General features: G+C 35.1%; 1 protein-coding gene across 2 annotated transcripts in view; it reads right to left on the bottom strand.

Moving 5' to 3' along the window:
- Positions 1–2,681: 2,681 nt before the first annotated feature.
- Positions 2,682–24,049, bottom strand: part of LOC131165288 (villin-4-like) — a 70,909-nt gene continuing 49,541 nt past the window's right edge. Inside the window, exons 15-24 of one of the 2 annotated variants that reach the window (XR_009139528.1) lie at positions 21,689–21,817; positions 20,948–21,095; positions 20,804–20,814; positions 19,982–20,122; positions 19,429–19,554; positions 19,275–19,340; positions 3,775–4,102; positions 3,488–3,690; positions 3,208–3,396; positions 2,682–3,117 (exon numbers count right to left, since the gene is read on the bottom strand). Coding sequence is in view for 1 of the 2 variants with exons in the window: in XM_058122946.1 (XP_057978929.1) it covers positions 3,283–3,396; positions 3,488–3,690; positions 3,775–4,102; positions 19,275–19,340; positions 19,429–19,554; positions 19,982–20,122; positions 20,804–20,814; positions 20,948–21,095; positions 21,689–21,817 (1,266 nt within the window). In the remaining variant the exon portion in view is untranslated. Of the gene's footprint in view, positions 3,397–3,487; positions 3,691–3,774; positions 4,103–19,274; positions 19,341–19,428; positions 19,555–19,981; positions 20,123–20,803; positions 20,815–20,947; positions 21,096–21,688; positions 21,818–24,049 lie in introns of both variants that reach the window. The other variant, XM_058122946.1, reaches the window with a different exon arrangement.

Genomic DNA, 24,049 nt, shown 5'->3' on the forward strand with positions numbered 1-24,049 from the left:
TAAAAAACCAAAACTCTCTAAGAATACCAACATGTTTCCTCCTTGTACATAACTCTGTCTCCTTCTTGAACACATATGGCCTTCCCCATATCAACGTATGTATCCTTTCCAAGCTCTCACTCTTTCTTTTAAAGTGAGTTTTTGAAGATAGGGAGTTGCTTTAATCCATTTATTCCCAAATTGCCTTTAAGAGTAAGGAATCCTTTCCTTATCCTATAAGGGTGCATGGATATAAGCTCACCTTATTTTTAAGCATTAAATCCCTAACCAAGTTCAAAATAAACCCCTATTTAACTAGAAAAAGCAATTAAACCTTTAAAATATAAAATTAGAGGCAACAACTGAGTCCAATATTGAATTGCATTAGCAAGGGTTTAGGAAAAGATAGAATACAATAATTAATTATTTTCTAGCCAATTATTGTCTATTATCTTACAATTAATTGGGAAATTCTCAACTGTGGATAAAATCAAGTGCCAACAAGGATAACTACCTCTAATATGAGATAGGTTGTTGCACCATTGTAGGCATAGATCAACATGGTCTACAAGGGATGCCTTTGTCATATGAAATAAGTCACTTCAACATTATTATAAACAACTTGGTTTACAAAAAGAAGGATAACTACCTTTAACATGTGACAAGCCATTGTGTTACTATAGGGTGTAGGCCAACTCGGTCTAAAAATAGAACAAAGGAAAAAACAGTGAACCCACTTGGTTCACAAATTCCAAGCTCGACAAAAGGTTTCTCAAATGAGAAAACGGAATATAAAATGGTGTACAAAATGATGCAATTTAAATTACACTAATACCAAAGGATGTGCTAGTCCACTTCTCATCTCACGTAGCATTCCCCTATTCATCTTACTCCTTTAAGATCTTTGAAGAATCTCTTTAGTATAATTGTCTAGGTATGCTATCTAAACCTGACTTGGCTAGACTATCTAGTCCATTCTCTTAAGAAATTTACTATTTGATATGTACACAGGTAAAGGAGCGAAATTTCTCTATCCTCTAGCCTTGAGAGAACTAGTGTTGTCTTGAGGAACTTCTTTAAATTTTTAAAAGCATACTGACATTGCTCAAACAACTAGAAGTTAGGTACATCTTAGAATACAATAAAAAAAATTTGAGATTTATCTACAACTCGAGAAATAGACTTTTAAAATTTGTGACTCGTCCGTAGCTTTTTTTACTTCATGCACATTTCTAGGCACTCTCATGTCAATTAAGGCAACTATCTCCTTCGGGTTCACCTCATCCCCATGTAGCTTGTGCCTCACCTTAAATTAAAGAAACCTCATAGATGATGCGTTGAAGGCCCATTTGGTTGGTTTTAGTTTCATCTAATCTTTCCTCAAGATCTAAAAAGTTTTAAACAGGCTGCTACATGTTTTTCCTAGCTAAGGACTTTTGTGAGCATGTTGCCTACATACATCCCCATGTTTTTGGCTAATTTAGCCTTTGAAAATGTGACTGACCTCTTAAAAGTTTTCCAAGAGTTTTCAAGCCAAATGGCATCACCTTATAAAAGTAGGTTCCCCTCTCATTTAAAAAAGAATTGTCTCTTCATCTTTTAGGACCATCCAAACCTAGTCATAACTAAAAAAATGCTTCCATGTAAAACTAAGCAAGTCATGCCTTGAAGTTGCATCTATCATTTGATCTATCGTATGCAATGGATAGCGATTTCCCAGGCAAGCCTTACAAGTCAATAAAATATAAGCAACTTTCCGTGTAACTTTTGACCAATAGAACATCAATAGTCAGCTTGAGTATATTATCTCTCATAGAAAGCATACTGCATGAATAACACATGCACCAATTACAATGAGAAATTAAATAAATAGATGCAATTAAAAATATGCCTTTATTTTTTTTTCTAGTTAATTTCTCATAGAAACACTCTGTCGGTCAAGGGGGAAACCAGCAATGAGAGGCTACGCAATTAAATCAGATTTAATAAGGCTCAATTTCAAACATCTTATATGTAGGTACTGGCAATTGATGCATGCAGGTGTCGAGAATGGGACGCAGGAATTATCACGTTCGCATTTTAAATTACAATTCAAAATTACTAAATCCTATGCGACGAGTGCAATCTAGGTGAAGAGCAACAGAAGAAGCAAAGTAGGAAAAGCCCTCGATGGGTTGGGTTTTGACTTTGAACCCAATAAAAGCATCGATAATACCACAAACAAACAGGATGGAAACATCGATCGATCGAAGGAAATCTATACTAGCATAATTAGTTTTCCTGTAATCGCAGAGTTGGATAACCTAGACCTGTAGGCTGCACCGCAAGTTCTAACTGCCAAACGTAATCGTTCATTGGGCCAACGAATATAAACAAACAGGACCCTACACTCTTTAAGTGTATCAATAGATTCCTCAATACAGCAATATGGTTGATAATGTTATTTGAAGACAAATCTGGAAACAATTATGAGCAACAACTGCAAATAGCAATTCCATGCAGCCTCGCAATGTTGAGATGTCTGTGAGAGAGAGAAGTGAGAGGTTTTACTCCAAGAATTCCAAAACTCTTCTTCCACTAAGCAGGGATTTTTATTTTTCTTTAGAAAAAGCAGCGAGAAAATTAGCTGCCACTACTCACAAAATTCTTCGCTCATTGTCCAAGAAAGCGACACGAATATAAAAGAAAAAGTCAACTGAAGGGGGAAGAAAATTAAAATTAAATCACACTTTAATGTCAAAACAGATAACTAGTGGACTGGTTTTTACAAACTCTGCTGTACACACTTTCCATCATCGATCATACATTACACCCTAAACAGTATGCATTTGCAAGCCCTCTAATTCCTCTGCTCAAAAAATTGTTAAAATACACAAGAAAAAAAAAATTTGAAGATTAGAAACAAAAACAAAAAATGCAAGCTCACAACAAACCTGTGACTAAAGAATACCAAGCAGCCAACTCAAGAAAAGAACCCAAAAAAAAAAGGCTAGACATCCAAACCACCAAAAATGGGAAAAAGCAATGGGGAAATCCCATATTTTGTCCATCAATCACGACAAGAAGCTTCTTGGGAGCAGAAACAGCTTAAAATGCACTGATGCAGTCCCTTTCAGACCTGAGAAATTGAGTTCCCAACTACAAAGAAAAGAAAGGAAGCAATTAGATTTACTCGCATGGTGCAAGTAGTGATACCGCAACTCCATCAATCGAAAAAAGATATCATACAAATTTACAAGCAAGCATTCCAGCTGCTATCTGAACTGCAGGGAGCTGAAAGAAAATGGGAAGCAATATGGAGACTCAGAACAACTGAAGTGCCATTTTAAGCTTATTCTGTTTCCATTTGGGCAGCTTGTGGAAAGCGTCCTTCGTCATAGCAAATTTCTGCCGGAACTCTTCTGGGGATAGATAAACCTGCATTTGATCAATTAAAAGACCTCGTTAACAGCATAGAAGACTAAAATATTATAGCTATAGAAGACTAAATGCCTATATAATGCTTTACCTCTCGCTTTGTCACGTCAATCTCTGTAATAGGATCATTTGATGATATTTTAAGGCGCTCATAAGGATATATAGGGAGCCCTTCCTCATCTTCAGCTTCATCCTCTTTCACATCTTCTTGAATAGTGAGAGCTTCGATTCTGCTGCTCATTGAGTTCTCCTTAGAGATCATCTCCGGTTTAGGTTTAGGTGCTTCTGGGCTCACTTCACTCATAAGAAAACAGAGCTTCAAATTTCAGTTGCAAAAGATAAATAATAAGACTCCCGATAAATGCAATCAAGACATACCTTTAAGAGATCTGGGTATAATAATTTCCCGTGCTGGTGCTGGTTGCTCAAAAGTAGCAGTAAGTGCTGCTATAGCAGCAGATCGAGGGGCCAGTTTTTCTGAGTCTGGGGTCACGGATTTGGGATAGAGCTTCCTAACAACTGGAGGTGGAGTTGAAAGGTTCCTTGCATTTGGGTTCTCAAAATTTGCAGCTAGTGCATTGAATGCTGGAGACCTGCCCCTCACACGCACTCGATCAGGGCTAAAAGACATGCTTCTAGAACGCTGAGATTTATCTGGCACACTGGACCTTCCCCCATATGATACAGGTGTTCTCCTCTTGGGTTTCTGTCACACATCAAACATTGAATCTAGTAACAGGATTAATTTAAGAACTATGGCACAATAAAAATAATAATATTAATAATAATACAAAAACGGAAAAGCACATGCAAACTTGAAATAGAAAAGTGTTGCAATTTGCCACTGAAACATCACATGGAGGATTCCAGCACTATTTTGTAGTTAAATACACAAGACACTTCATTGATTTAACCATAATAAAAAGATTTAGTTGTGCTGTAAAACGTATATTGTTTCAAATTCTCATCGTAAATCCACATTTATTCTTCCCTTTTTCACCCAACGCAGAAATATTATATAATAGGAGAGACTAAACTGGCTCCATTTCAATTCCCTACGTGTATCCAAATATGCAATCAAAAACTGAAGCTTGGGTTTGAAACATTTCAATTGGACACTGGAAGTAAGAAACTTCTGCTGATTGTTCCATTCCCTCATTTCTGTTAAGTCAATTCAGATATTGGATGGAACCCTATACTTTTCCAATTTCCATAATTGTGTTCAATTTCAGTTCTGTAATGTTTAGTAAGTTTTAAACTTCATTATTCTTGTATAATTAGTACTCAAAAATGTTCACTAGGAGATCGAAATTATAAATACCTAAGGAACCAGAGAAAATCTTTCTAGTAATTACCTTTATGAACAAAAGAGATATTTAAAGTTGTACTAATCATCATGGCCCACTGGATCATAAAAAAGAGAGCATCTACGCATGACTATTGGACCAAGGATGTGTATAATGAATTGGAAACAGGTATCCAAACATCACAAGGAAATCCAAACAGGTTTGGACTAAGGACCAGAATTAGGACCTTGGTTAATCGATTACATTATTTGCTCACATTTGATCATGTTATGCATATTATATCCGCAAAGAAAAATTAAGATCTAAATCATCTTGCACAAAGAAATGGTAAGAACAGGCAGCCAGGAGATACCAAGAAGCCAAAATTGACCATTTCATTTTTCCTTGTGGACCTAATATCCATAAAGGAGGGTTGATTGAAGAAGTCATTTCCAATAGAATAAGGGTAATAAAGGGAAAATAGATGCAGATTAATGCAACTGTGAATATCAAATAAAAACGATAAATTCTACAAGGCTATATGCCTAGCTATATTTTATTGTACAAGATGATTGGCATGTGCTGCAGCCATAATTAGGATGAAAAGGCAGCCAGTTGAACAAGTTTCCTGAAAAATCTAAATCTAGGGAAGGGTAAATGTTACCTTATCCATGTGTGTAGAGGCTGTTTTCGTGATTTGAACCAATTATACTCAAAGACCCAATGAAGAAACCTTACTGATATGCTAAGGCCCACCAGCCCCACGCTCACAGCTACAAAAGGATGTTAAAAGAAGATGAGATGTGATATGCGTTTAAGTTTCGGTTTCAACTAAAATTTTGAGGCTTCAAAAATATAAAATTTCCCATTTCCTCTGTATCATGTTGTCTGGAAGGCTTAAGGTTTTCTGAAGGTCAGTGGGAATCTTTCTCTTAACAACATTAGTACAAATTACTTGTGCACATGAGGCCATATAAGGCACTCAAGCCTAGATAATTGTGTGTTGTGCCATGAGTCCAATGGGATTAATTCGCACTTTTTTCTCCATTGTCAGGTGGCTAGGAATCTTTAGGGTGCTCTTTTTTCCCTGTTTCAATGATACGAGGGTGGCTCTGCAAAGTGTGTAGAGTTTTTTCTTGCGAGCTATCAGAGTTTTTGGAAGAGTAGAAGCAGGAGGCGTGCAGAGCATGCAACTTTCTGGACACTGGTTTGCAAATAATGTAGGAATATTTAAAGTTCAATCAACCTCTCCTGCCAAGCTGTCGGATAGGATCAACTCTTTTGCTTCCTTTTTGCACATTCTTTTGAAATTTTTGGGGGAGAAAATTGCCATCTGATCTTCAAAGAGATTTAAGGGAAGCACTTTTTAACTAGATAGCTAGTGGAGGATGCCTTATCCTCCTCCTCCTCCTCCTATACTTTGATTTAGTTATTAATGAATTTTTATTATCTAAAAATATATAAAAATTTCAATAGAAATTTGAAATTTCCATGTCAATTTTTATTTCAGTTTTTTTTATTAAAAAAAATGATCAAAATTAGTTATAGAACATTTGTTTTTATGGAACTTAAAACTGTTAGCAGGCATCATATTGTAAACAAAATACATCAACGACAAGTGCGTAGTGTATAAGTTGCAATAATTGTGAAGTGATAACCATATTAAACATCTTGAATTCATGTAAATGAAATTCAAAAATCAATTTAGGATTAATTCATCATGTAAATACAATTCATTTAGATATCGAGGACAAAAGGTCTTAAAACTATGATTCTTATAATGCATTGAATAATCTTTATTCTCAATTAAAAATAAATAAATATTTTTTTTTTATATAAAAAGAAGAAAATTTTATTAAACCCGAGAAATCGAGTACATGATTGGAGGACAAGGAGTACTCCTTAACCAACTAGAAAAGCAGAAAAAACAAGAAAACAGCGAAAATACCAAAAAAAGAAAAAACAAAATACAAGTCAAAACTCTCATTACAAGAGTGCTGCCTTCTAGTGTCTAGTAGCTCAGATAGTGGAAGACCCTTAAAAAAACCCAAAGAGTGCACCCACAAGGATGCAAGGAAAATCGCCCTATCTTACAAAAGTCATTAACAAGTAAAATTGACTTCTGAAAATCCTAGTGTTCCTTTCAAACCACATGGTCCAAAGGATAGAAAAAACAGCTGCACACCATAGAGCTCTGCCATTCTGATTCTTTCCAAAACCCCTGAAATTAACCAAAAGCAAGCCATTCACCTTTCCCAAAGCCACCCACACTCTTCCCTGCCAGATAGGATACAGCATTCCAAAGCTGCAATGCCATCTTGCAATGCACAAAGAGATGAACACTTGAATCATTATTTTCACGACACATGAAGCACACATGAGGACTAGGAGCCCCATATAAGGGCTTTCTCCACTGAAGCACATCATGCATGTTGATCTTTTCTAGGATCACGGTCCATATAATATCCCAAATCTTCCCCGACACCATAGCCCTCCAAAGTAAGCAGTTCCAAGGAAAAAAGTTAGGGATATGGTTTCAAAAGATGAGATAGAAAAGTTATATGCCTCAGGAATCCTCCTACACTGTCATCCTCACTAGAAGAATGAATGAGCTGGTCCAACAACGAAATAACGTTAGTGAGCTCAACGACCTCTCGTTCATTGAGATTCCCAAAAAAAATAGAAATCCCAAGGAGAAGGACCCCACCTCAAAAGAAGTGAAAGAACTAATAGGAGCATTATGAAGAGAAAAAATCTTAAAAAGAGAAGGAAACTTCAGCATCAACAAAGTCTCCCCCACCCACACATCTTCTCAAAAATGAAAATAAAAATTTATTAAGACAAGTACTAAATTTTCAGGGTTTTGAGTCTCAAATTTCAATTTAAATTCTAGACAAATTTTGTTGAAGTTTTGAAATTTCCATACATTTCAACAATAATTGATGGGGATTTCAATGTTGCAAGAAGAAAAATGACTACCAATGATTTCAACGATGGTGGAAAATGGAAAATTTGACAATTTCATGAAAGTTTAAGACCGTTGAAAGCAAAAAGTGGCAAAAAGTGAAAGTACTTATGAGACGTAGAAAGTGGTACAAGTTGGGGATAAGATGAAGAAAAGTTGTCTAAGATCATTTTGTTACGTTTAATGAAAAGTAAAGACAAATGAAAGATTAAATGTGGCACAAGGGCAACATTAGGGGTGGGAGGGAGAGGGGGGTGTGGAGTTCAGTTAAAAGAAAAAAAAGGATCCAAGGTAGGAAGGAAAGACGTGGTTCTGAAGATTCAACAAATCACGAAGGCATATTCCTCTTTTGGTTTTTTTTTTTTCTTTTCCCCTTTGGAAGCAAGGGAGAGAAGGTTGATAGGAGAGGTTCAACAAGAAATACATATTAATATGTCACAACAAATACCTATTGCATATTATTTTTGGATGTAAAAATTTTTAACGACAATTTAAAAATTTATTCACATTAAAGCTAAAGGGCAGCCTACTGCAAGACCACAAAAGGTAGTGTGACCAGTAAAGTACATAGTATTACCCTTCAAAAGGTTATTTCACCTTCCATGCATAGTTTGCAATAAAGCAACCCTTTTCTTCTTTTTCTTTTTTTCCTTTTTTTTTTTTTTTTTTTGATAGCAAAAGAAAAATTTATTCTTAGGAAGAGAATCAAGGAAGAATGAGACATCTCCCCAAAAAAGGCCTGGAATTATCCAGTAAAACCAGCTAAAAATACCATAAAATAATAAATCAGCATTCCAAAATGTTCCTCCAACTCTATGTAACTCGTGGAAACTAATTTCTCTGAAAAACCCAAACCAGCGCACCATAGTGAGGCAAAGTACTGAATTTTTTTCAGACCAGCACCCCATTTAATTCTTCCCATTGAGTACCATAAAATTGCAAATATTCCACACTTCCATAGGACTGCCCTGTCCCTTCTCCCACCAAAGACTTTCAAAAAAATAGCTAACAATTCACCAACCAAAGAAGGGCAAACCCAATTCTCTCCAGAAATACCAAAGAGCATATTCCAAATCCTCCAAGAATATTCACAATGCAAAAGAAGATGAGAAGCTGTCTCTGAATTTTTGTAACAGAGCACACATATATCGGGAGAGGGAACCTTCAAAGGTCTCCTAATTTGCAGCAAGTTATTAGCATTACTCCCATTCAATAAAGATAACAAAGAAGACAGCTCTAACATCTCCCTATCATTAAGAGGTCTCCTAAAATGGAGTTTCTAGGAAACCAATGAACTACTCAAATCCCCAACAAAGAAAGATATAGCTTTATTTTCCTCGGAGACTTAATAAAAAAAGACAAGGGAATGAATTGGATATGAATGTATTACCCAGCCAAGGGTCTTTCCAAAAACGGATCAGAGAGCTCCTCCCCACTTCAAGTTTATTACGAGGGATGAAAGAAGGAAAAATCAGAAAAATGGACCTCCACGGACTACCCAAAGAACATTTTAAATTAGCATTGGTATCCCACCCACTCTCATCCAACCCAAATTTACTTTTTATTACCCGCCAAAGGAGCGATTTTTCTAGAGGGAAACGCTATAGTCATTTAGCTTAAAAGGCTGTGTTTTAGACACCAACTTCCTTAGACCCAATCCTCCCTCCTTTTTTGACCTACAAACCTCACCCCAGCTGACGAAATGGTCACTGTGATCCCCCCCTACTAGACTGCAAAAAGTCTCTCATGATTCTCTAAAGCTTGTTAGCAATCCCCATCAAAATCCTAAATACAGGCAGGAAATATAATGGAATATTACAAAGGCAAGCCTAGATAAAGGTTATTCTACCTCTTGAAGAGAAGAGTACCCTCTTCCAATCGTCTAACTTCTTAGTCACCCTTTCCAATACTGGATTTCAAAACTCTGCTACTCTAGGGCTACTCTCCAAGGGGACCCCTATGTATGTCATAGGCCAATCCAGAATGCCGCACCCCAATTCAGAAGCCTTTTCCCTACTCACTCAACGGGCACATTCAAAGCTGCTAATCCACTCTTCCCCATATTAATTTTAAGGCCTAACACCCTCTCAAAAATTTGAAGAATGCCCAAGATCCTCCTAGAAGAAGGGCTATGATCGTCAAGGAAGAAAATGGTGTCTTCAGCAAATTGAAGATGAGAAACCATCACGTCCTCTATCCCTACTTCTAGGCCTTTAACCAACCCCCTCTCCACAGCCCTATCCACCATCCTGCTCAACACATCAGCAGAAAGGACAAATGGAAATGGGGATAACCTTAATTCACACTGAAGTTTTGTGTACAAGAATTAAACTAAAAAACATAAAGTTCAAATAAAGAATAAATTGAAAAAACCAAAAAAGGATGCTTCTAGATACCAAGCATTGCATTTATTAAACCAAGCCTTTTAAGAGTTTGAAGTATAGGAATGAATCTTCCTTCAATTTATGTCACATTTAGTTCACAGAATGGAATGGGCTGGGAATGGAATGGAATAAAAAAAATGAAAGGAGAACATGTAGAGATCAAATAACAAATTCAATTCAATCCCATTCCTACAAAACAAATATGCACTAATTCCCATCTGGTTCACAAGATTAGGGTTGGAATGAAATTGAAATTCTAACCTTAATTCCCATTCTCCTATTTGATTATCATAAATGGGGGTGGGAATGGAATGGAATGAAAAAATTGAAAGAACATGTAGAGATCAATTAAAAAATTCAATTCAATCCCATTCCTACACACCAATTATGCACTAATTCCCATCTGGTTTTCAAGATTAGGTTGGAATGAAATTGAAACTCTTAACCTTATTTCCCATTCTCCTATTTGATTAGCATAAATGGGGGTGGGAATGGAATGGAATAAAAAATTGAAAGGAGAACATATAGAGATCAAATAAAAAATTCAATTCAATCCCATTCCTAAACACCAATTATGCACTTATTCCCATCTGGTTCACAATATTAGGGTTGGAATGAAATTGAAATTCTGAACTTAATTCCCATTCTCCTATTTGATTAGCAGAAATGAGGTTGGAATCAACATTACAAGTGGAATGTTGATTCTACCCATCAATGGAATGGTGATTCCTCCTCTTACAGGGAAGAATCACAATTTCATTATTAATTTTTCTAAAGAAAATTATAACCCTCACATTACTCACTTAAAGAAAGCCTATAGGGTATCTAGGGAAATTCTATAACGAGTTCTAGGAAAAAAGGGAGCATGCAATAGGTATACTAATGACATTAAGGATATTCATAATAGAGTAATGACTAGTGTTCGGACTACAAGTGGAAAATCTATGGAATTTCCAATCACAGAAAGTGTATATCAATGATCTACACAATAGGGGTACGTCAAGGACCAACTATAAGCCTTTATCTTCTTGGATTAGTGATGAATGAACTTACTAGGGGTATCCAAAACAGGGTTCCATGGTGTATGGTATATTTTGTTTGCAAATGATATTTTCTTGGTTGATAAAACTAGGGGCAGAGTATAATTTAGGTTAGAATATGAGAGTATCTTTAGAATCTAGAGGTTTTAAGATATTTAGAAATAAAACAGAATGTATGAAAATTAATTTCAATCATGATAGGGCGAATATTGGAAAAAGGATAGTCAAAAAATTAATAGTACTATTATATTTCAATATCTTGAATCTATTATGCAAGCTAAAGGAGAAATTGAATATGTGATACAGAGTTAAAGCAAGTTGGGTAAAATGGAAAAATTCTTTAGGCATGTTGTGTGATCGAAGAATACCCTTAAAATTAAAAGAAAAGTTTTATAGGATAGACTAGACAGCTATAAGACCAACTATGCTATTTGGATCAGAATGTTGGGCAACTAAGAAATATGTCCAAAAAGTAAAAGTTACCAAAATGAGAATGCAGAGGTGGATGATTGGTAAACTATTAAAACATAAATTAAGGAGTGAACATATTCGCAGTAAGTTAGGTATAACACAACATAAGGGTGGGGCTACTGAGATGGTTTGTGTAAAGACCCGAAAAATTAAAATGATTGAAATAATAAAAAAAAAAAATAGATAAAATAACAAATAAATAAATAAAAGAAATGGTGTGGAAAAAAGAAGAATAAAAAAATTAAAATTAAAGAAATTAAGATTAATTAAATAATTAAGTAATTAGTTATTAAATTAAACAATTTTACATTGAATTTAAAAAAAAAAACTAATTGAAATAAGAAAAATATATATATATATATATATATAGGTAAGTAATTATAATATATAAATATATATATGTATAATAAGTATAAGTTAAAGTTTAATATATATATATATATATGTAAAGTTAACTGAAGAAAGAAGAAGTACAGAGGCACGCCTTCCTGTGCGTCCGTCTCCGTCTCTCTCTCTTTCTTAATTTCTCAGCAGATTTGCAGCAGATCAGGAAATGGAAGGTGCTGTTGGATTCCTGGTTTCATTGTCAACATTTCTACTAGAGCAAATTCGTCGTGGGAACGGCTTAGGCACTGCTCTTGGGAAAAGGTAATTTTTCCCCATTTTTCCAATTTCTCCTTAAATATGCTGTTAAATTTACGATCGGGTACCACCACGTGGTCCGAATCATGATTGTCGTCATTTTGACGTAGGTAAACTTCCAATTGGGGTTTTCTAGGCCCCACTCCAAAGTGAGAGTAGGATTTGACAAATTTGGCAAATTAAATTAAATTTGCGGGTACACTATTAATTTGAAAATTAAGACCCTAGGAAATATTTAAATAGTGTTTTATTCAAGAATAATTTATTGGAACTAAGAATTTAATTTCAGGATCCAGGTGAGCGCCGCAGGCATCTTTTCGGGTCTCTGTTGGCGTAGTGCAAGAAATCAGGTAAGGAAAAAAATATATATTAAATCAGAATTTTTATGAATTTAATGGAAAAATAAATTGTGTTATATATACGTGTATATGTTTCGATATGGGTAAAATGCCAATTGTTTAAATTATATTTTTTCGAGTTTAGGGTTGTTTATTAGATATGTATATGCAAAAATGAACTGATTAAAATGGAAAAATATTTTCAGGATAATCATGTAAGAAATGAAAGGTATTTTCAGTATATGAACGTTAAATGTTGGTTGGCTTATTTTACAGGCAATGTATGAATTTTAGTTAAATTGTGTGGCATGAGATTCTGTGCAAATATATGTTAAATGTATGAGATGCAGACTAAGTAAGTAAGACATTATGAATAAAATGTGATATGGACAATGTTGCTTATGTATGTTAAATGCAACCATGTAAACGTAAGACAGCTGAAAGACAGTCATGTTAGCAGATTCTAGCGCATTTCTATATTGACTAACAAATGATGACTAAAGAGCAGCTGTATTACGAAGGAATAAAATGAAAATGTTATGCAATGAGATGACAATTGAATGACAATGCAATAAAATGAAATGTGAAACATGAATGATACAAATGGGAAAGAGTCACTTAAAGTGAAACACAATGAAATGTTAAGTTATGAACATGAAAAGATGTGAATGATTGAATAATGATAGAAAGAATGGTGTATTATGATATTAGAAATATGTATGTACGTAGAACATGTTATGATTGGGCGAGGCGTACCTTTCACCTGAGGGCTTGCTGAGTAAGGCGAGTGCACTAATAGCTACAGATGTGGCAGTAGCCGCATAACGTACTTGGGCAGAGGGAACCTACTTGTATGAGTTGGTAGATTTCCCTATCCTCAGGGCCTTTGTCGGTAAACTATTGTTGAACTGTGTGAGTACGAGATCAATTTATCATTTGAGGGCTTACTGAATAAGGTGAGTGCCCTGGTATGCTTTAGCTGTGACTTTTGGATTGTCAAATGTATCAGAGCAGAGGGGTGCTACTTGCATGGACGGATAATCACCCCTATCCTTGGATAATCTCGTGGATAAAATATCTTACATGTGTTTAAATAGGATCAGAAAATGATTTCAGAAATTATGTTAAAGATTTGCAAATGTTAAATATTATGTTGATTATAAACTCATGTTGGCCACACACTGCTTTAATATATTGTTTCTTCCCTTACTGAGATGTGTCTCACCCGAATATGAATTTATCTTTTTCATGTTTTCCTCGAGATCGAGCTTTGAGAGCTCGAGGGTTTTTAGCCTTTTGATGATTGTATAAAGAAAAGGGTATATTCCTATGTTAGTTTTAGGTAATGTAAATGTTTATGTTTTACGTCCTTATGTTTTAAGTCTGTGGAGAAAAGAATGTCTGTAAACATACTGAAATGTTTTGGAGATATATGTAATTATGGAAATGCAGGTGTTGAAGGATATTATGGTCTACGGATAGAACTAGGAAACTCTGGTATTATTTGTATGATTGAGGTTCATAGTTGTGTTTTCCGCTACGTATGTATGGTTTAATTATGGAATATCAGGGATTTTATCAGGTATAACACGTTGGACCCAGGTTTAAGGGTTCGGGGCATTATAGGTGGTATCAGAGCAGTGTCCATCCGGAAGTGTGATTAATTTCACATCACCTGGGTACGAAAATATTAGAGTATTAGGTTAGAAATGATTTATACCAGAGTATAGGAATGAGTTAGGATGAAAAATAGGAGATGGGTAGATTAGGCATTGAGAAGTAGGTATGGTGTAGGGAAGTATAGGATTTTGTCTTATAGCTTGTAGGCAGAAATCCCTTGGTGGACTTCAATGATTTTCTGATTCAGTCGACAGTTTCAGAAAATCACGGTAAATCCATCAACGGTGATGTTTCCTAGTCGTGAGATTGGTCCTTATATAGAGAACTTGGATGTGTATTGAATTTAAAGTATATAATTGTGTTGTTAAGATTATGGTGTGGGATATAGTAAATCGTAAAATTATGGAAATGAAAGACCGGATAACAAATTTCGAGGACGAAATTTCTTAAGGAGGGGAGAACGTAAAGACCCGAAAAATTAAAATGATTGAAATAATAAAAAAAAAATAGATAAAAAAATAAATAAATAAATAAATAAAATGGCGTGGGAAAAAGAAGAAAACAAAATTAAAATTAAAGAAATTAAATTAAATTAAGATAAATTAAATAATTAAATAATTAGTTATTAAATTAAACAATTTTACATTGGATTTAAAAAAAAAATACTAATTGAAATAAAAGAAATATATATATATACATATATAGGTGAGTTATTATATTATATAAAAATATATATATGTATAATAGGTATAAGTTAAAGTTTAATATATATATATATATATATATATATATGTAAAGTTAACTGAAGAAAGAAGAAGAAGAAGAAGTACAGAGGCACGCCTTCCTGCGCCTCCGTCTCCGTCTCTCTCTCTTTCTTAATTTCTCAGCGGATTTGCAGCAGATCGGGAAATGGAAGGTGTCGTTGGATTCCTGGTTTCGCTATCGACATTTCTACTGTAGCAGATTTTTCGTGGGAACGGCTTAGGCACTGCTCCTGGAGAAAGGTAATTTTTCCCATTTTTCCAATTTCTCTTTAAATATGCTATTAAATCGACAATCGGGTACCATCACATGGTCCTAATCACGGTTGTCGTCATTTTGATGTAAGTAAACTTTCAATTGGGGTTTTCTAGGCCCCACTCCAAAGCGAGAGTGGGATTTGGGAAATTTGACAAATTAATTAAATTTGCGGGTATAACTGTTAATTTGAAAATTATGACCCTAGGAAATATTTAAATAGTATTTTATTCAGGAATAATTTATTGGAACTAAGAATTTAATTTCAGGATCCGAGTGAACGCCGTAGGCATCTTTTCAGGGTCTCTGTTGGCGTAGTGCAAGAAATCAGGTAAGGGAAAAAATATAAATCATAATTTTTATGAATTTAATGGAAAAATAAATTGTGTTATATATACGTGTATATGTTTCGGTATGGGTAAAATGTCAACTGTTTCAATTATATTTTTTCGAGTTTAGGGTTGTTTATTAGATATGTATATGCAAAAATGAACTGATTAAAGTGCAAAAATATTTTCAGAATAATCATGTAAGAAATGAAAGGTATTTTCAGTATATGAACGTTAAATGTTGGTTGGCTTATTTTACGGGCAATGTATGAATTTTATTGTTAAATTGTGTGGCATGAAATTCTGTGCAAATATATGTTAAATGTATGAGATGCAGGCTAAGTAAGACATTATGAATAAAACGTGATATGGACAATGTTGCCTATGTATGTTAAATGCAATCATGTAAACGTAAGACAGCTGAAAGACAGTTATGTTAGCAGATTCTAGCGCATTTCTATATGAACTAACTGTAGCAAATTCCAGCGTATTTCTATGTGGACTAACAAATGATGGCTACAGAGCAGTTGTAGTACGAATGAATGAAATGAAAATGTTATGCAATGAAATGACAATGCAATGAAATGAAATGTTAAACGTGAATGATACAAATGGGAAAGAGTCACTTAAAGAGAAACACAATAAAATGTTAAGTTATGAACGTGAAAGGATGTGAATGATTGAATAATGATAGAAAGAATGGTGTATTATGATATTAGAAAAATGTTTGTACGTAGAACATGTTATGATTGGGCGAGGCGTACCTTTCGCTTGAGGGCTTGCTAAGTAAGGCGAGTGCAATAGTAGCTACAGATGTGGCAGTAGCCGCATAACATACTAGGGCAGAGGGAACCTACTTGTATGGGCGAGTAGATTTCCCTATCCTTAGAGCTTTTATCAGTAAACTATTGTTGAACTGTGTGAGTACGAAATCAATTTATCACTTGAGAGCTTACTAAGTAAGATGAGTGCCCTGGTATGCTTTAACTGTGACCTTTGGGTTGCCAAATGTATCATAGCAGAGGGGTGCTACTTGTATGGGCGGGTAATCACCCCTATCCTTGGGTAATCTCGTGGGTAAAATATCTTGCATGTATTTGAATAGGATCAGAAAATGATTTCAGAAATTATGTTAAAGATTTGCAAATGTTAAATATTATGTTGATTATAAACTCATGTTGGCCACACACTGCTTTAATATATTGTTTCTTCCCTTACTGAGATGTGTCTCACCTGAATATGAATTTATCTTTTTCAAGATTTCCTCGAGATCGAGGGATTTTATCAGGTATAACGCGCCGGACCCAGGTTTATGGGTTCGGGGCATTACAATTTGGGCACCATCCAGGCTAAAAATTGCACAAGTGAGGAGGGCGCTAGTCACTAATAGTAGAAAAGGTGGGTTGGAATAGACCAAAAATAAATTGGAATGAAATAGTGAGTCTCAAGTCCTCAAATTGTAAATTGGTGAGAAATGGTTCATTTAGCCGACCTCACCTCTTATTTATTTATTTATTTATTATTATTATTATTAAAAAATAAAAATTAAAAATAAAAATGATGACACAACAATCGCAATAACAACAACAACCACAAAATATCATTATTATTACTACTACTATATACAAAATTATTATTTATTATTATTCCTAAAAAATGTAAAAATAAACAACGAATGCATAAATTTTCAATAAAATAATGTTAAGTTGAAGTCATATATTTGAATGATTAACAAATTAATAAATATTTGAAGGGAACGAAAAATATTTTTCTACAACCATTCTATGATACTAAAAAAACACAATAATTGTATCCCAAGAGTACCTTGATTTCTTTGTCACCTCAATTCCTTTCCTATTTCAATTCTATGTTGTGGACCAAACAAGGGAGATGGTGTAAAAGCATTTTAGTAGCAAATACAACTCCACTAACATAGCATACAAGCATGAAAAGCTAAGAAAAATGTTTTAACATAATATTTTTCAAGGACCAATAATGGTCCCTATTTAATGAATCTTCAACACAACAACAAGCCTTAAGTCCCACTAAGTGGGGTCGACTACATGAATCATTTTCCGCTAATTCACTCAATTGAGAGCAGTTTCCTCTACTAAATTAAGAGCTATTAAATCCTTCCTCACTACCTCATTCCAATTTATTTTAAGCCTACTTGTATCCTTTTTCATGCCAAAAACAATAATTAACTCACTCCTCACAGGTGTGCTACTAGGTTTGTCTTTCAAATGCCTAAACCATCTAAGCGCCCCATTATCTTATCTTCAACCGGTGCAACTCATCCACCTTAATAGTCGCATTTCAACAACTTTTACTTTTTGTACATGTTTATTAGTTGTCCAACATTCTAAAACCATAGATCATAGCTGGCCTTGTAGTGTCATCTTATAGAACTTTTCTTTTAATTTTAAGGGTATTCTTTGATCACGCAACATGCCTAATGCACACACACTCCTCCATTTTACCCAACCTGCCTTAATTCTATGAATTACATCCTCTTCAATTTCCCTTTCCACTTGTATAATAAATCCAAGATATCGAAATCTATAAGTGCAATTAATTTATTGATTATCAAGTTTAATCTTCTCTCCGCTCCTCCTCCTTACATTACGGAAATTACATTTCATATATGTTGTCTTATTCCTACTTATCCTAAAACCTTAAGACTCTAAAGCAGTTCTCCAAAGTTCTAACCTAGATTTCACTCCACCGCTACTTTCATTATCATTAATCGAGGCAATATCTACAAACAACATACACCAAGGCATCTCGTTTTGGATATTCTTAGTGAGTTCATCAATCACTAAAGTAAAAAAGATAAGGAATTAAAGCACAACCTTGATATGCACCAATTGTGCTTGAAAATTCTCTAGATCCCCCTCCTACAGTCCTAACGCTAGTTATTACTCCATCATACATATCCTTAATAATCTCAGCATATCTACTACATACCCCCTTCTCCTCTAAGATCCACCAAAGAACTTCCCTAGGTACTCTATTATATGTTTTTTCGAGGTCAATAAAAACCATATGCAAGTCCCTCTTCTTTTCTCTAAACTTTTCCATTAATCTTCATAAAATATAAATAGCTTCTATTGTCCATCTCCTAGGCATAAAACCAAGTTGATTATGTGGAACCCTTGTTTCTAGTCTTATTCTTTGTTCAATTACTTTTTCCCAAAGTTTCACTATATGACTTATAATCTGAATTCCGCAATAGTTTTACAATTTTATATATCGCCTTCACTTTTGTATAAAGGTATTAACGTGTTTTTCCTCCATTCCCCAAGCATTTTCTTGGTTCTTAGAATAATGTTGAATATATTAGTTAACATATACTTCCTTTATCCCCTACATATTTCCAAACTTCAATGTTATCTGGTCCTATTTACCATTTTCATCTTTTTCAAAGCAATCTCAACTTTAATGACTCTAATTTTGCAAATGAATCTTCAACACACCAAAGGAATAATTTGACTCAAAATAAAAACTGGTCTCGACATCTTCAAATCCTAATGAGATGAGTATGAAACTAGAAATCCATGGCTCTTGATATTATTTTTCCTTCATGATATTAACTTGTCAAATCGTACAGCCCGGGACCATATATTAAGAACATGCATTGACCCCAAAGAACAATATCCATGTCTAGTACAAATGCAAAAACAGAAAATAGAAAAGCAAGATGCAAATAAATTATTTGGCAATCAACTGCTCAGTAGAAAACTAAACGAAAGAAACATACAGAATATTGGAAAAGAAAATCCTTACATCTATAGTTGGAGCACCCCCATTTTTCACCATTGCAAGTTTCCTTTGGAATGAGTTTCCATGCATCTGTACCCAAATAAATAATGTCAAAAATTTTAACTTTCTAATACTATAGTCATCACTTTTAAATTTGGTACTTTACAAGTTCACTTACAGAAGATTTCGTAGAATCCCATGTGAAGAAACGTGTAAAGAAGGGGGGCTCATTCCCTTCCATGACAATATATATAGGAGCTTCACAAGATAATCTCTCTAAAAGAACATCGTGTTCAAGAAATTTCTGTTTGGAGAGGGAGAAAAAGAATAAAAAATAAGCCCAAAGAAAATAGCAGGTAAAAACTTAGCAGATGATTTATATAAACCATAGGTAGTTGGAATATTCAATGGCTTCGAACACATCAGCCAATTGTACATACTCCATAGAACAAGACAAGCCAAATGAAACCATGTTTTAAACTCAGACAAGCAAACTCACATTCTGTTGAAGTCTGCCATGTTGAATGACTAACCGTTCTAATCATCAAGGTTAGTGCATAGTAACATAGTTTGAAGACAAAAAGTTAAGCAAGCTCGCATTTGGCAGTGCTCAAGTTTTGCCCCATTAAATCATAACAGATACAAAAGGCAGTAATTGAAAAATGCTACATGTTCTGCCCTTAGAACTAAAATTATATATATTTATTTTCCAAAAATCTAGTTAATCTTACCTCCCCAATATTTAAAGCATGGATCTTAATCTTTGAGTCAACTTGTTGCCCAATCCAGACAAAGATTTCTGAGTGACAATCCAGGATGAATAAATCTTCAGTCATCAAATCATCCTGGGTAAAATTGAATATCTCTGTCACCTGCAATGACAACCTAAATTCAAAATCTGGTTTTTGCAGCCAAGTTATAAATTAAAAAGTAACTAGCTAGCTAGCTAGCTAACAAAACAAAGCATAAATGAAAAAATAATTTAGAAAAAAAAAAGAATTCAAAGCAATGAAAAAGTTCCCAAGTCTCAACAAACAACCAGGCCAAAAGAAAATTGTATCAGAACAGACAAAAAAAGAGAAAATAATAGTTGTAAACCTAATATACATTGTTGGATCATTCCCTGACATCTTTAGCTCCGCAGCCAAGTGGGGGCTTAACATGATATCAGAGTTACACTTCTGTAGATAGATATCGCACTGAAGCTTTGTTGCCCCGCCTCTCTTTTATTCTCTGTTATTGTTCATGTATATATATATGCATATAAATTGCTCATTCTCTAGTAACTTACGCTTTTTGACACATAGTTGTTTAACAGTGCTGATACCATCATATACTAACATGCCTTGTGCTCGCAAAAGCAAAAAGTGGCAACTAGTAACATTTCCGACATCAAATGCTTCAAAAAAAATGTTCTTATGATATTCTTAGTTCAAGTGTACATCGGCACAAAAAATTCCAGCATTTTTGGATCAAGCATGACTAAAGTACGAGCCAGAACTGGAAGCAATAAGTATCATGGGATTCAAATAACAGAGTCAAAAGAATCACACCTTCAAATCTCCTGTAGATCAGCAAGCATTTTTCCAGTAATCAATAAAAAAAAAAGAGTTAGATTATTGCAGTTTACATTATACAGATTAAACTGTAAAGAATTGGAAAGAAAATATTACAGTAAAGGGGGCTATTATTTGCACCTTTTGAGTAAGTGCATGAGAATAGATGAGGATCACTTTCAGCATCCCTTACTATCTTTTGGCTGGGGTATTCAGATTTTCCTCCTAACAAATCCCAAAATTGTTCAGATTCTGCACCTTCCTTTTGTGGTTTGGACTGTACATTTGGCTGAAAAATTGGCAAGCACATGACAAATAAAAACCAGGGGCAGACAGTTGCAAAAAGAAATTAAAAAACTTCAAGAACCGCCTGATGTTCACAACAGATAACATAAAAATTGTTATTTAAATTCTAATTGAGATAATATAAAAATAAGCATCAGTTAATTTCAAAATAAGCATGCCGAAGTGAATTCATTAGCACAAAGGATTATAAAGGAATCGAACTACCACCATCTTAACAAGTTAAAAGAATTTACTGATTTAGTATTAAACCTAAAAGTTAAAAGTGCAGACCTCGGTACTGCTAAAAACACGAGACCAAATTGAGAAAAGATACGAAAAATCTTCAAGAACCTTCTGATGTGCTAATGAGTTTGAGTGAGCTTAGATATTGGCCTATTTTGATTATAAAGTTGATTCATCTAAATCTAGGTAATAAACAAAAAGTAAATATAAAATTCTTAAATGCAACATCTGTTGCCAATGAAGTCTTACTAGACAGTCCTTTAAAGATATTTCACCAAGCCAAACAAATAAATCAGAACTTTGTAAGTGCAGAATTAACTATTCCATTAGACTAAAAACTATACCACATTTTACCTTTATCAAATCCAGCTGCCTCTCAACTAGTTCCTGGTCCTCTGACGTTGTCAGGTTTCCAGACCATGTAAAAACAGAGGAGCCACAATGTAATATGTGGCAGTAGGAGGAATTCAAAGATGATGCAACCTGATTGAAGTCAGAAAATAAATAAATAAACATACACACACATATATAAGTGAATTTCATCAGAGATACAAAAGGTAGAAGTAAACTAAAGCAAGCTTGTTGTTGTAAGACAAAATAGCAATCATAACTAGATGAAATTCCTAGAATACATCCCTTCAAAGTGAAAAACAAATGAGCGCAAAGGAAGATATAAATCATGCTCAATTTATATATAAGTAAATTTTATCATATATAAAAGAAGGTAGAATTTAATTAAAGCAAGGTGTTAGGGGTTGACAGTGTGACCTCGGTTAAATGGGGAGGAGAGATGTCTTCACTTGCCCTCGCCAGGGATTTTTATACTAGATGTCGAATTACTCGGATGTTGGCTTGTGTGGTTGTCTTGTTGATTGAATATAACAGCTAGTTCCACATGTCATTGAGTATAAAGGTCGCTTGTCTTCATGAATTCATTATTGTTGGAACTGATATTTGATACCTATGATGGCTTTCAAAAACCTCTAGAGTGTTCATGACAACTGGATTGAATGTGTAGTTTTTGGCTGACTCTGTAGAGGGAGAGCCTTGAACAAGTTCCGCGCAGCCCGTTAATTGGGTTTAAATTGCTAGTCCTGTGACAGTTGGTATCAGAGCACAATGTGCGTGAGCCTGGTGGGCATGAGCACTATGAGTTGGAAAACGAGAATTTAAGATTTTGTAAAATAGAACAATGTGGAGGCATGCAAGGCAAGGGATGAGTCAAGAGAAAGGTGTGCCAATTGAGTTTAAGGCCGCCAAAGAGAAAATTTATTTTGAAAATAGAATTGTGGAACTTGAGTAAGCCACTCCGTGTATGAAAATCCTAGGTATGGAGTAGTTGAAAGTCTCGAGAATAGATTGAAATACATAGAGGGCATGATGTCATCTCCCATCTCATGAAGGAGAAAGACAAACAGAGCTTGCGGTATTCGAAAGGAGGATTGAGCAGTCGGAAACTCATCGAGGGCGCGATGGCATACATAATCCCATAGGGTAGTGCCAATAAAGCTTGAGGCCCCCCTATGGGAAGCAAACTAATAGAGCTTGAGGTCTGCCAAAAAGTATTGAGTTGTCACTTTAAGTAGGCTAAAACACATTGTAGGCGTGTTGCCATCCATCATCCCAAGGGGTAGTGCCAATAGAGCTTGAGGCCTCCCTATGGCAAGCAAACCAATAGAGCTTGAGGTTTGCCAGAAAATATTGAGTTATTAGAAGCCTTAAGTAAGCTGAATCACATCGCCGGCATGATGCCATCCAGAATCCCAAGGGGTAGTGCCAATGGAGCTTGAGGCCTTCCTAATGGAAATGGACCAATAGAGCTTGAGTTCTATCAAAGAGTTCTGAGCTATTGGAAGCCTTGAATAGGCTGAAAGAAATCGAGGTTGGATGCAATCCATAATCCCAAGGGGTTGAACCAACTGAGCTTAAGGCCTCCCTACGGGAGTGAATTGACATCATTACTTATGTTACGCGTACAGAGGATTGGAAAAGAATCCATGACAATTTGATGGGTAAGTGAGCAAAGGACTTCCAGTAGAGAGATGGTAAAGGTTCCCGCCAAGCACCCAAGAAAGTAGCCAAGGTGTCATTCCAAGGGCTAAAGGGGTTGGCCGAGTGAACGTTGCACGCTCTGGTAAGTCAACATGGCAGAGAAAGGGTAATGGTTCACACCAAGCACCCAGGAAAGTAGGTGGAGTCACACCATGCACTAAAGGGTTGGCAAGGTGAACGATGCATGCTTCGGTTCGTATGGCAAGGAAGGATTATAGTTCACGCCAAGTACTTAGGAAAGCAGGCAGGGTGACAAGCCAATGCACCAAAAGGGTAGGCAGGGTGAACGTTGCACACTTTGTCCAAGTTAAGATAGATAATTGCAAGTCTCTAATGACTTGAACGATCGTATGATGCGAGATTCGGTAGATTTCAATCCCCAAAAAACAACCAACTGGATTGGATGAGTCGTATATCTTTTCGTTTCTTTACCTATTAGTTGTCGTAGTTACCTCACATAGCCGATGAGTTGTATCCTTTTTCAGATCCTTACTAGTCAGTTGTCATCGTTATCCCACATAGTCGACGAGTTGTACCCCTTTTTAGCTCTTTACTAGCCAGTTGTAGTAGTTACTTCACATAGTGGGTTGAGTTGTATCCTTTTTCAGTTCTTTACAAGTCAGTGGTTGTATTTCTCTCATATCACGGATAAGTAATATAAAG

This window comes from Malania oleifera, chromosome 10 (genome assembly GCF_029873635.1).
Source record: "Malania oleifera isolate guangnan ecotype guangnan chromosome 10, ASM2987363v1, whole genome shotgun sequence".
NCBI classification, from domain to species: domain Eukaryota; kingdom Viridiplantae; phylum Streptophyta; class Magnoliopsida; order Santalales; family Ximeniaceae; genus Malania; species Malania oleifera.